This window comes from Cenococcum geophilum (assembly GCF_001692895.1).
Source record: "Cenococcum geophilum 1.58 unplaced genomic scaffold K441scaffold_26, whole genome shotgun sequence".
In the NCBI taxonomy this organism is placed as follows: Eukaryota; Fungi; Ascomycota; class Dothideomycetes; order Gloniales; family Gloniaceae; genus Cenococcum; species Cenococcum geophilum.
Window position 1 is genome coordinate 1,824,287 of NW_027137584.1, and position 12,870 is coordinate 1,837,156.

The 12,870-nt window shown below is 52.7% G+C and overlaps 5 protein-coding genes across 5 annotated transcripts; 2 read left to right on the top strand and 3 right to left on the bottom strand.

Annotated features, from left to right (window-relative positions):
• Nucleotides 1-505: 505 nt before the first annotated feature.
• On the top strand, nucleotides 506-4,778 carry K441DRAFT_661524 (glycosyltransferase family 2 protein). Its single transcript, XM_067648883.1, has 5 exons — nucleotides 506-705; nucleotides 788-3,554; nucleotides 3,604-4,094; nucleotides 4,146-4,475; nucleotides 4,533-4,778. Exons 2-5 carry the CDS (start codon nucleotides 793-795, stop codon nucleotides 4,634-4,636), a joined length of 3,687 nt encoding a protein of 1,228 aa, XP_067503072.1. The 5' UTR covers nucleotides 506-705; nucleotides 788-792; the 3' UTR covers nucleotides 4,637-4,778.
• A 280-nt stretch (nucleotides 4,779-5,058) lies between these two features.
• On the bottom strand, nucleotides 5,059-5,427 carry K441DRAFT_678178 (uncharacterized protein; the record flags this gene model as incomplete). The annotated part of the gene is made up of 1 exon (XM_067651137.1): nucleotides 5,059-5,427. One exon carries the CDS (start codon nucleotides 5,425-5,427, stop codon nucleotides 5,059-5,061), a length of 369 nt encoding a protein of 122 aa, XP_067503073.1.
• A 1,110-nt stretch (nucleotides 5,428-6,537) lies between these two features.
• On the top strand, nucleotides 6,538-8,323 carry K441DRAFT_565467 (WD40 repeat-like protein; the record flags this gene model as incomplete). Its single annotated transcript, XM_067643705.1, has 2 exons — nucleotides 6,538-6,945; nucleotides 7,136-8,323. 2 exons carry the CDS (start codon nucleotides 6,538-6,540, stop codon nucleotides 8,321-8,323), a joined length of 1,596 nt encoding a protein of 531 aa, XP_067503074.1.
• A 1,269-nt stretch (nucleotides 8,324-9,592) lies between these two features.
• On the bottom strand, nucleotides 9,593-11,407 carry K441DRAFT_453611 (uncharacterized protein; the record flags this gene model as incomplete). The annotated part of the gene is made up of 2 exons (XM_067641717.1): nucleotides 9,593-9,703; nucleotides 9,878-11,407. Coding segments are annotated over 2 exons (1,641 nt in total), but the record flags the coding sequence as incomplete, so codon positions are not given.
• Nucleotides 11,378-11,685, bottom strand: K441DRAFT_661528 (uncharacterized protein). The gene has a single exon (XM_067648884.1). The coding sequence runs from the start codon at nucleotides 11,611-11,613 to the stop codon at nucleotides 11,428-11,430; it is 186 nt and encodes a 61-aa protein (XP_067503076.1). The 5' UTR covers nucleotides 11,614-11,685; the 3' UTR covers nucleotides 11,378-11,427.
• Nucleotides 11,686-12,870: the final 1,185 nt, after the last annotated feature.

Genomic DNA, 12,870 nt, shown 5'->3' on the forward strand with positions numbered 1-12,870 from the left:
CTACAATACTCGCAGCTGCACGGCGTGCTTCTCGTGCGCTCGAAGCTTTCCCCAGACCCTCCAAAGAGAATTTGTGTGTGCGAAACGTGATGGGGGCGCACATGTAGGGTCTGGGGCGGCAATATATGGGCGCTCTTTGCGGCCCCCCAGCGGAGGGAAAGACAAAACACAGCCACTCGGTATTTGCTAGCCGTAACTGGGTCAACCAGGGCGAAAGCGGCCATTCCAGAAATAACACCGCTTGGCCGTGCGGGGATCAACGAACAGTCTCTGCTCGCCCCCCATTCGCTGCTTTGCTCACCTCACCCGCCCCATCCAGGGGCTTCGCTTTTGCTTGTTGTCACAGACTCGAGCAACTTCAACCTGTTGTTGTTCCAACCAATCTTTGCTACCTTGTTTTCTTCTAGTCCCTCGTTCTGTTGCGCCTCTGCGCCTTCCGCAATCGTTCTTTCCTAGTTCCTCCGTGCTCCGTCTCATCACTCGCTGTTGCTGTGCTGCGGCGGCACGCAATCCTCTCCAAGCACCTCTCCCTTCACGACTTGCTCAGCCCCGCCCACACGAGAAGCGCCCTTGTTTCCACCCGCTGGCCGATTCCTTCACCCAAGAGCCCTTCCGTTTCGTAGAGTATACCAACTACCCTCTCTGTTGACAGAGCTTCACTTTTCTGCAAGGTCGAGGCGGCCTTCGCCTTCGCGTCTTTGATAGGTCCGTTCCTGCGTCTCGAAACAATTCTCCGATTGTTTGTTGAAAACTCAGGAATTCGCGCTAACATTGCATTCCTCACCAGAAAACATGTCACTACCGCAAAGACCTGGCCCTGCGTCCCCGCAGCGAGAACACAGACATGTCTACCGAAACTCACCGTCACGTCGGCGTCGACCCTCAGATTTGGAGGGCCGGTCGTTCGATTCCACTTCACCAATTCGACCTCGGGACAACCCAAAACCGCAGCCATCCCCAGGGACGCCTGGCACTCCGGATGAGAGAGATAGGGATCCGATGATGGCTACGCAGCGGGGTGGAGGTGAAGTTGGGAGAAAGCGAAGCTTGATTCGACCGGAGCGTAACCGCATCGACCGAGACCACCCTAACTACTACTATCGAAAACATGCACAAAATATGACTGTATATCCTTCAACGACCGGAAATGACCCAATAATGGAAGACACTATCGAGGCAGAAACCATCGCTTCAGAAAGCGATCTGAGGAATTTGAACCCTCCAAAGAAGCATGCCTCTAGAGGCCCCTACACCGACAAGTCCGCTCCATTGGACGGAGGCAACCCACCTCTGGATCGAGCGACTTCTCGGCGGCTGCAAAGAAAGCTCACTCGTAAAGATACTAAAATACTGGAAGCCGAGGAACTACAACGACAGAAGGAGAAGGATTCTGCTCGGCCACCAAGCTTATGGAATGTCTACTGCTCCATTGTTACCTTCTGGTGCCCTGATGCTGTTCTCAAATGTTTTGGCAAACCGCAAAAGCCGCAGCAGCGAGCCTGGCGAGAAAAGATGGGCCTGCTCAGCATTATCCTCCTGATCTGTGCAGGTGTCGGATACCTCACATTCGGTTTTACCCAAACGGTGTGTCCAAACGGTGGAGGAGAGCGTTTGAGGATTAACAAGGTCGACAGCGGTTTCTTGATCATCCATGGGGAAGCTTTTGATCTTTCAAAATCTCATCATTCTTTGGCTCGTGGTATCCCCAACAATGCAAACGTTCTCTTCGATCTTCCCGAGAAACATGGCGGGCAAGATGCGAGTTTCCTTTTCCAAAATGTCAATGGGGCATGCAAAGGCTTAATAACCGCTGCGCCAAACTCCGACGTGCCAACAGACGACAGGAATGATCTGGCCTGGTACTTTCCTTGTAATACGTTCAACCAGGACGGTTCCAGTAAACCAAATCTCACCATTCCTTATTACCTTGGGTATGCATGTCACACTTCTTCAACCGCCCGTTCTGCCTTCTATGATCTCAACACCGCCGGAGAAGTCTATTTTACATGGGACGATATCAAGAACTCTAGCCGAAATCTCATGGTCTGGGGAGGTGACGTTTTAGACTTGAATCTTCTCGAATGGTTCAACAAGACCCAGGTATCCTACCCAGCCAAGTTTGACGAAATCAGGAACAACCCTGCGGTTCGTGGTGTGGATGTGACGAGGACCTTCTCTTCCAGTCAAGACAAGCAAATTGCTAGATGTTTCGCAGAGATTATCAAGGTTGGGTCCATCGATACTGCCACTATTGGCTGCATCGCCTCCAAAGTTGTACTATACGTTTCGCTTGTTTTTATTCTTTCCATTGTGGTCGCAAAATTCCTCCTGGCTCTTGCGTTCCAATGGTTTATATCCAGGAAATTTGGAGCCGCGAAAACTTCTTTAGGCGCAGATTCAAAGCAAAGGAAGCAGCAAATTGAAGATTGGAGCGATGACATCTACCGACCACCACCAAAGCTTATGGATCTAGCAGGCACACCAGACAGGTCCAGCAAGCGTGGAAGCCAGTTCTTCCCAAAAACCTCGAGATTCACTAGTCCCTACGCTGTTGAGAAGACACTTGCGAAGAACCGTCCACCACCAACGACTATGACTAGCCAGAGCTCGACTTCCCGTCTCCTCTCATCAAACCCAATGTATAGACAGCTCAACAATAGCCATGGCACATTGCCTACTTACGAGGGAAAACCATCTGTTCAGGAAAGTCGATCCAGCTTGATGCTCTCCGGGACCACGGAACAACAGAGATACTCGAGCGTCATGGGTGAGGTTGAAGGTCCGGGTCCTGCGGGTTTTATTCATGAAGCTGTTGTTCCCCAGCCTCCTCCGGAATGGCAGCCTTTCGGCTATCCTCTTGCACACACTATATGTTTGGTTACAGCCTATTCCGAAGGTGCCGAAGGTTTACGGACAACGCTGGATTCCATTGCTACAACAGACTATCCGAATAGCCACAAACTTGTCTTGGTCATTTGTGACGGTATGATTAAAGGCAAAGGCGAGGATTTGACCACTCCCGATATCTGTCTTGGAATGATGAAAGATCATGCTATGCTTCCCCACGAGGTCCAAGCGTTCTCATATGTCGCCGTGGCAAGTGGATCGAAACGACACAATATGGCTAAGATTTACTCGGGATTCTATGACTATGGCGATGATTCGCACATTCCAACTGACAAGCAGCAACGTGTTCCAATGATGGTAGTTGTCAAATGCGGAACCCCCGATGAGGAAAAGAAGAGCAAGCCTGGAAACCGTGGAAAACGTGACAGCCAAATTATCCTAATGTCATTCTTGCAGAAGGTTATGTTTGACGAACGGATGACCGAGCTTGAGTTTGAAATGTTTAACGGTATCTGGAAAATAACTGGCATTTCACCAGACTTCTACGAGGTTGTACTCATGGTGGATGCCGATACCAAGGTTTTCCCCGACAGTTTGACCCACATGATTTCCGCTATGGTTAAAGATCCAGAAATCATGGGGCTCTGTGGCGAAACCAAGATTGCCAACAAAAGAGAATCCTGGGTGTCGATGATCCAGGTGTTTGAGTAAGCATGCATGACTCCTATTTTACCAGATGTATGCTGACAATTGCAGGTATTTCATCTCTCACCATCTTTCCAAGTCATTTGAATCGGTCTTTGGCGGCGTAACTTGTCTGCCTGGCTGTTTCTGCATGTACCGCATCAAGGCTCCTAAGGGTGGCCAGAATTACTGGGTGCCAATCCTTGCCAATCCCGATGTAGTCGAGCATTATTCAGAGAACGTGGTAGACACGTTGCACAAGAAGAATCTGCTGCTACTTGGCGAGGATCGATATTTGTCGACCCTGATGCTTAAGACCTTCCCAAAGCGCAAGCAGGTTTTCGTCCCTCTAGCTGTCTGCAAAACCACTGTCCCCGAGAAGTTCAGTGTTCTGCTGTCACAGCGTAGGCGATGGATCAACAGTACGGTTCACAACTTGATGGAACTTGTGCTTGTGCGAGATCTGTGCGGCACCTTCTGTTTCAGCATGCAATTCGTTGTATTCATCGAGCTTGTTGGAACACTGGTTCTTCCCGCAGCCATTTCGTTCACCATCTACCTGAGTGAGTCCATGAGATGTTATGTTTATATAATAATATGCTAACGGGAAAAAGTTGCCATTTCGATTAAAGCTGGCATAACGCATACCGCTGCTCCTGTCATTCCTTTGATCCTTCTTGCGCTCATTCTCGGTCTGCCTGCAGTCTTGATTGTGCTCACTGCTCACCGATGGTCGTATGTAGCGTGGATGTTCGTTTATCTTCTTTCCCTGCCAATCTGGAACTTTGTACTGCCAACCTACGCGTACTGGAAGTTTGACGACTTCAGTTGGGGAGACACTAGAAAGACAGCTGGCGAGAAAACTAAGAAAGGGGGTCTTGAGTACGAAGGAGAGTTTGACAGTAGCAAGATCACGATGCGACGGTGGCATGACTTCGAAGCCGGTAAGTCTAATGATTACAGTGCATGTCCGATCCTGCAGTCGCTGATAGAGGAAACAGAACGAAGGCTCAAAGCCCCAAGCGCCGGGTGGTCGCAGCAATCGACGTCGGCTGGAGGGTGGCCGCTGCACCAGCATGGTAATGACTCGTACTATGACAATTGATTTAGCATTGTGGCGTCGCTTAGGATCGAAAAAAGGTGGTTCACTGCGCCGGAGCTGGAGATTGCATTTTTTTGTATCACATTGGATTATCGTTCTTATTGCATTGCTGGTGTCTTTGACTGCATCTATTGGCTAGCCGCGGCTTTTTGGGTCTTTGTAGATGATGGTTTTGTCCCTAGTATTCCTTGTACAGATCGGCCTCACTACCTCGCGCAATCATAATACTCAATTCATGCTGTGGCCGTCGACTTTGTGAAGCCGTGAGGCAGCGCGGGCTGCGGACGTGCCTTTTGGGCGTGTTGCCAGATGTCTCCAGGGTGTGTTTTAGGACGTGTCACACGCAGTCCCAGCACCGGCAAACGCGCCCTGGAGTTAGGTCTCGGACGGGCCAGGTCGCTGCGGCGGAGCGATGTCCGTCAGAATCATATCGTCGGCGCTGCTGTCGAGCCGCTGCACATTGCGCTGAAAGTGGGCGTGACCGAGCGACTCGCTTCAGCAGGTTGGCCTAGCTGGCGTCGCACAGACTGAATCTCCAAGGAAGGCCCCCGACGCTCACTCTCACTTCTTCCATCCTTGTGACCACTCGCCCGTTTGGTCCCGCTCCAGGGTACCGTCGGGGCGTGGCGTGGGCCTTGCTGGCCGTCGCCAACGTGGAAAGCACCACGAGCGGTTGTGAGACGTCCACCGAAAAAGAGGCCCACCGAGTTGCTCCCTGCCATCCTCCTCCACCATCGAGAGCCCCCCAGTGCCACCAAACCCGCCTGGGGCACGCTACCTCTCCACGTTGTCATGGACTGACCGACTCGACTAACACCATGAACCGCCAGGATAATATCCCATCCAGCGCCGATTCACCTGACTGTTCATTCCCGACCCGTTGAGACTGCGCTGCGACTGCGTTGTGCCGTTCTTTGCCCACTGCAAGTCTCTGTTCACAGCCCGCCAAGGTACCTCCAAACTGACCCTGCAGCTTTATTCGACCACGACCACCAATCTATTCAGGCGCAGATGCGCTTCGCTCCCGATATCTCACTGATCGCCCTACCCGACCAATACAGGCTGAAAATTCTCTTGCCTTCTCTGGAACAGCTGCTTCGAGATCCAGATTCGAACGCCCACATTGTTCCTTCCCTCTTGGACAAATCGTGCTTCCATGCAGCTAGCCGTCTGGGCGAATTGCGAGTAGAGCTTTTAAAATTGTACATACGGCGTCTGCTTTAAGCCTTCCAGAAGCTTGCGCATACATTGCATACTCCAGAATCCCCACGCGCCACCACACAGGAACATTTTGCATCCTCCAGAATCTCTACCTATAGCACCAGACAGACCATTCGGTACTGCGACTCAGAGGAGGCGGCTGGTCAATCTCCGCCTCTCTTACCTCGCCTTTTAGACTCGCCTCCCCCAGACGACTACCCCCGTCGCAGGTCACTATGACTAGCAACGACGTCTTCCACTTTGGAACAACGACCATGCTGTCAGGCAACGTTGAAAATTCACAATCTGTACCAGCCCATATTGAAGAAGAAATATCTGTGGAAGAGGCGGAGGGGAGTCCCATGTCGTGGCTTCCGTCGCAAACCGTTTCCCTGCCCACATATTCCCCAGAAGGTTGGATAGATGACAGACCAAGTCACGATGTTCTGGAGGACGAAGACTACAGTGGCGAGGATTCTCAACCTGGAGGGATATCACTGTCAGTCGATCCGACTGAGGTGGAAGGTCCCCAACCAATGAATTCCACGCCAAATGGTGTTGCGCTGGCCTACGCACCACCACTGGCTTCGCATTGGGGTATTCCGCCCACTGAAGCGCCATTTGATGACCTGCCAAACCCTTTTGACAACTCTCTAAGTGCACTGAGTCTCCAAGGCACCAACAACACACATCCTGTATTCACAATGACTACTGCCTCAGAGGGTCTGCTTCAACACGCTCTGACAGTTTTGGGAAATGCAAACGCTCTACAACATTTTCATAGCCTGGGCTTTGATGAAGCCTCTGACTTCTTGGACGACGAGCTGCCAGCAGTGAATGACTATCAGGCCGTCAACGATGTCTGCAGGTTCATCGATCACTGGGCAGTTACCGGTGGGCTTGAGAGCGGTGCAGATTTGATCGGTCGAGCGGCTGCCAATGTTAGAGGCTGGGAACGACCAGAGACAGTCACAAGAGAGGAGCTCCAAGGTGATCAATACGACATCCAGGGTATCAACTGGGAAAAGCTCGATACCACGAGGGAGAAGGCTAGGTCGGCTAGAACTAAGCTTTGTGCCAAAAAAGCAAGGTCACAGGTACGCATTAACAGAGTGCATTGGTTCAAGGTTATGAACATCTGCAAGCAGAGTGCTTTGTGCAATTTTGTCTTGACCTACTTCAATCAGTACCGCCTTGCCTCCTTTGAAATCCATAGCAGACTCCTACTCTCTCATAGCCACTATTATTACATTAATCTATCGTGCTCTGTGAGATGATATATATACTAACTTATATCCCTAGTGGGCAAAGTCCATCCCCAGTACTGAAAACTACTACCGTTTTCGTAGGATGGACACGGCTCACCAAGCTTTTGTTGCTCATTTTCAGCTTCGAAATCTCATTTCTTGTACCTCTAGAAGCGATATTTATTACGCAACAAAATCACGCGTCATGCACACAGATGCATCAAGCCAAACCGAGTCTTGTATAATGGACTTGACGAAACCCTTGGGAGATCCATCGTCTCCTTCGACGTTCACCCTTACCGCACTAACGGCGTCCGAAGAGGTGCTGATAGCGGGGGGTTTCTCGGGCGAATATGCTCTAACGAACCTGTCGTCCGAATATGGTACCTCACCAACGCAGGGCTACGTTACACACGAGTATAATGGCATCACCAATCATGTCCACACATTCCAAAGCCGCAGTGGCGGGAAGCCCCAGGGCGTTTTCTGTTCCAACGACCAACGACTGCGCGTCCTCGACTGCAACACCAACCAGCTAATCTACGACTTCGGCTACGAGCAAGCCATCAACTGCTCCGCAACCTCGCCCAACGGCCGCATGCGCGTAGTCGTCGGCGACTTCCACGAAACGCTCATCACGGATGCCGAAACAGGACTCCCGTTCGAGCGGCTGCGCACGCACACAGACCACGTCTTCGCGTGCGCCTGGGCCGACGACGGCATCCACGTCGCGACGGGCGCGCAGGACTCGCAGGTCGCGATTTGGGACGCGCGGCGCTGGAGCCGGCCGCTCGCCGTCGTCGCCTCCGTCATGGCGTGCCCGCGCTCGCTGCGCTTCTCGCCCGTCGGCGGCGGGCGCCGCGTCCTCTTCTCCGCTGAAGCCGAGGACGTCGTCAACGTCCTCGACGCCGTCTCCTTTGACCGCGCCCAGACGCTCGACTTCTACGGCGCGACGGGCGGCATCGCGGTTACGCCGGATGGTGCCGCGCTGTTTGTCGCCAACTGCGATAGCAAGTTCGGCGGCATTCTGGAGTTCGAGCGCGTCGGGTTCGGCGAACCGCATGGCACCGCAGCGGCGGCGGGGCGGCCGTGGCGCGGCAGGAGGGATGACTATGCGTTGCTGAGGGAGGAGACGCCGTGGGAGTGGGTGGCGGAGCGCGAGCTCGATGACGATCCGCGCGTGAGGATTCCAGCGAGGGCGAGGGCGCGGAGGGGGTTGGAGCTTGCGAGTCTCGTTGTTTGAAAGCCTCCTTTTTCCGTATTTCCCCCATTTTCGCCGGCTGGCGATGAGGCGGGCGGGGAGGGCGGCTAGGTCATGACGTTACGCCTGCACGACTTGTACGAGACATGCTTGTTGCGCGGATATTGAAAAGAGTGGGAGGGAGGATACCACGTCTTTCTCTTTCTCTCCGGAACCCCATTCGCGTGACACCTACTCGCTATTTGCGGGTATGGTATGTGCAGGATTTTCAGTTTTCTCTTCACCTCCTTTTCTTTGCTTTTTCTTCTTCTGCAGATGAAACTAGTTTCACGCCCTGTTTAAAAAGTAGATTTTTTTTCTTTTCAGCTTTCGAATCTCGTGCTGGCGGCACGGATGAGATTCTTGCCGATTATCATCTTCATCGCCATCACCACTATTTCCCATCTTCTTTTACCAGCCTCTTATCACAAACCCATCGCCGCCACCACATCATATGGGTCCTTCCCCTTTCAAACCCAAAAACAGCTGCATCAACTATCTCAAATCGTTTGTACCATCCCCCATTTCCTCCCCTCGCCTTTTTTTCCCCTCCAGGTATCCTGTAGCGCACACTTAGGCGTTTTCATTTTATTTTATCTTTTTTCTCAATTCCCAGGAACCAGGTTCGGAGGCATGGAATGCGGCTTTTGAGGGCGTAGGATCAGCGAATGGGTATGGCGGCTAGCTAAGCGTGCATTTGGAGCAATTGGGACATCTGGGCATTAGGAAGGAGTTTGACATTTCTGCAAATGAGGGTAGGGGAGGAGAAGGGAAGGGAAGGGAGGGTAAGATAAGTTGCGAGATACTCTGGAATAGCAAGAAGAGCCAGGGAGGTGGCAGCAGGCGAGTCGGAGGGTGGAGAAGAGGTCAGGATCAGGGGGAAGGGGGATACGAGTAGAATAAATAGCTAGCTAGCTAGTGTGTGCTGGGTCCTCATACGAGGAAAAATACCAACAAAAGATTCAAAACCCTGTGCTCGCTTTGCCGTTCCCTCGTCCTTCTCCCTTCTCCCTCCCACATTCCCCAGCCCGTAGTATCTGCCATGCATTCCGCTTTCACCACTCACCCACCCCCTCGCATGTGACAGCTACACGGTTCCTCTCACCAAGCCTCCTCCCCAAACCCACCCCTCAACCTCACCCGCCCCCCCTCAATCCCGCCAAACCCCCACCGCCCCACGGCCCACGCTTGCCGTAACGCCTCTTGCGCCTGCAGCACGTNCATGTCGCTCGCGGAAACAACTGCGGGCGCTCCGGGCGGCGGCAGGCCGAAGGGCGCGGCGCTGGGCGGGCAGACGGTCCCTGGTGCGGGGAGGGCGCCGGTGTGCAGGTAGGCGCGGATGGCGGCGGTGGTGCAGAGGGAGGGGGCGGAGATGGAGCAGTGCTGTTTGTGGATGCGTTAGCGTTGTGTCGTCCAGAGTGCTTCAGAGCAGTGGGGCTGGAAAAGAGGGGGGGGGAGATGGAGAGAGCGCGGGAGCGGGGGAGAGGTGTGCGCACGGTGAAAAGAGAAAGAGGGCAGAGAGAGCAAAAGAAGACAGGCGAGAAAGGGCGAACTCACCCCCGCGGAATCCTGCTCCAGCACCACGCTTCCCGGAAACCTGGCCGCCATCTTCCATGCCGACCCAACCGGCGTGACCGGGTCCGCCGTGTTGCCCACCCACAGCACCGGATGCGCCGTCTGGCCTTTGAACGGCCCCGCGAAGCGATGCAGAGCGCGAACGCGCCACCCCGCGCAGCGCATCCGGATGCGTGCCCAGATGGCGCCCGTCGAGGGGCTCTTGGCGTCCAGCGCGCGCCAGTAGGTGTCGAAGCTGGCCGGCGTGAGGAACGACTGCTCGGCACCGTCCGCGCAGATGATGCTCCACTGCGCCACCTGCTGCTGCAGCATGTCCGAGATGTCGCGGGAGGCGTTGCCGCGGGGGCAGGAGTAGGAGTGGATTGGGGCGAGGAGCGGGCGCAGGGCGGAGCCGTCGCGGCGCGCAAGGGCCGCGAGGAGGCGCGCGAGGGTGGGGAAGGTCGCGATGGGGCCGTAGAGGGAGGAGAAGATTAGCAGCTTCACGTCGCTGTAGGATATTACTTCGGGCGTGGGCCCGGGAACGGGGAGAGGGTTGTGGTAGAGGCTGGCGAGGAGGTCGGCGACGCGGGACTCGATGTCGGCCGGGGTGGAGGAAGGGCGCGCGAGGGGGCAGAGCGTGGGCCCGGCACGCGCGCACGTTGTGTAGAGTGTCTGGACCACCTTCTCTGTGTCGTCGAGGTTGTCGGTCCAGAGTGTCTGGATGTAGTCGTCAGCGTCGACGACGCCGTCAAGAATAAGCCGCGAGACGCGTGAGGGGTACATGGACGCAAAGGTGCTGCCGAGGAACGTGCCGTACGAGAAGCCCCAGTACTGCAGCTTCTCCTCGCCCGGCTTGTAGGCCAGATGCTGTGGCAGGCCGGGCAGTTGGCAGAGCCCCGTTTTGCGGTTTCGTGCTGCGGCTTCTTGCGATATGAGGCGCCGGGCTTCAGACTCCTTCCACTCGCCGTGTCGTTCGATGAGTTCAACCATGTCACGTGCGACATATGCTGTAGTGATGAACTGTTTGATGTCGCCTCCTTCGGTAGTGCGGTTGCAGGTGTCACCCAAGGCCTGGTTCATGGACCACAAACGACCCAAAGCTGCATCAGAGCTTCCAAGAATGCCCTCAGTTATCTCACGCAGCATCCAAGACCAGCTGACCGGCCCTGCGTCAAAACACATGGCGACAGGAGACGTGTTGCCAATACCTCGGGGATCAAAACTTAAAATGTCGTAGTACTTCGCCGTCGAGTTCTCTGCCAGATGGGAGTCTGGATGTTCCGGCGAATCGATAAGCGTCTGAATCTGAGTGCCGGCAACGGCTACGAACTGAACGCCCGAGCCTCCAGGCCCACCGGGGTTAACGAGGATGGGTCCGCCATATCGCGGATCGGTCACGGGGACTTTGGCGGGGACTTTGGCGATAGCGAGGCTGATTGTTTTGTTTAGGTTCGTGCCGTTCCAGTAGTCCAAGGGTAGCTCCAGCTTGGCGCATTGGAGGTTGCCGTAGCATTTGCGGAAATCGAGATACTTCAACGTGGGCGTCTGCAAAGTTAATTCTGTATCCACAGCATTTGTTGTAAAGTTTTTGTGGCATTGAGAGGGGGAGAAGGAAAGAAGCAGAGAAGAAAGGAGACAGAAGAAAAGAGATAAGGGAAAGGATACTGGGAAAAAGACAGGAAGAGAGAGGTAAACAGACAGAAAAGGGCAATTCCAAGGATGATATATTTACCAACCATAGGCGGATAGAAAATCAATTAAAGAAAGTAGCTTACAGAAGCCCAGTCGAATGCAGCTAAAGTATCTTCAGATACTTGCCTAGCAGTGGTTGAAGTGAACGGCCATAACATCCACGAGAACACACTCGGATACAATGTAAACACGGACAAGAAGGATTGATATAAGAGGATAGCAACCGCAGCTGTTACACAGACGGATGCTATTCGACTCGTCGAATGCGGAGAGACGCCGAGCTCATTGTATGAGGACTGGAACTTCATACTGTATTCCTATACAGTCAAAGGGGAATGTGAATGTCCGGCGTGCCTTCGCGGGCGGGCGCTGCCCCTCCTCAGAGGCAACACCAGAGGGTGGAGGCCAAAACGGTCAACGAGTGACAGACTTTATCTTATAAATCCGACGCTTCGCAGAAGATTCAGGTGACTCGGGGCAACGCCACGGGCTGCACACTAACTCCTAGACCAATCAGAACCCCTGCGTACCCCTGTCACCAAAATCTTCTGCGAAGCGTCTGAACATTTTAAAAATCGAATTTTGCATATTTCTACGAGCGATATCCTAACTACAAGAGTTATTATATATTTTATTGATGCAATAGATTTTTTAGGTAATTATATCTATATATTTATAAATTATAACCCCATACTAAGAATACTAGGGGGCGAGATATATCGTTATAGAACGTAATTTAGATTTTAAAACGTATCTTAAACTAAAACTAACCGACCGCCTATATCTAACTTCTCATAAAATAGAACTATAGTATTACCGCAACGTGGAGGCAATAGAGAAGACTAAGAACTTTTAGCTTGTAGTATTTTAGAGATAATTAAGTTTTGCTAGTTATTACGAACGCTTTAAGTACGATGCTACGACTACTTGGAGAAGAGTCGGAGGAAGCTAGTTGGTTAATACAGGCACGGTCTAGGATGGAACCCGTGGAACTATGTGACGAGGAATGGTAACTGAGGTCACATGACGCGCTACGTATTAAACGAGAGGAATAAGAGGAACTCACGTACCTTATATATAACACGTACATTATATATAAGAAGGATTTTATAGGAGTATAGTTGTGTATTTAAGGACCCTTAATCCCTACCTAGATAGTTCCTTCCTTATAGTAATTCTTAGAATATAATTAGAGTTAATTTATTAGGCAATTACTTTACTAGTTATTATTACGTTATTAACTACTATCTTTATATTTCCTATATACCTAGCCCATTAATAGAACCTATTATAGTTTTTACTAT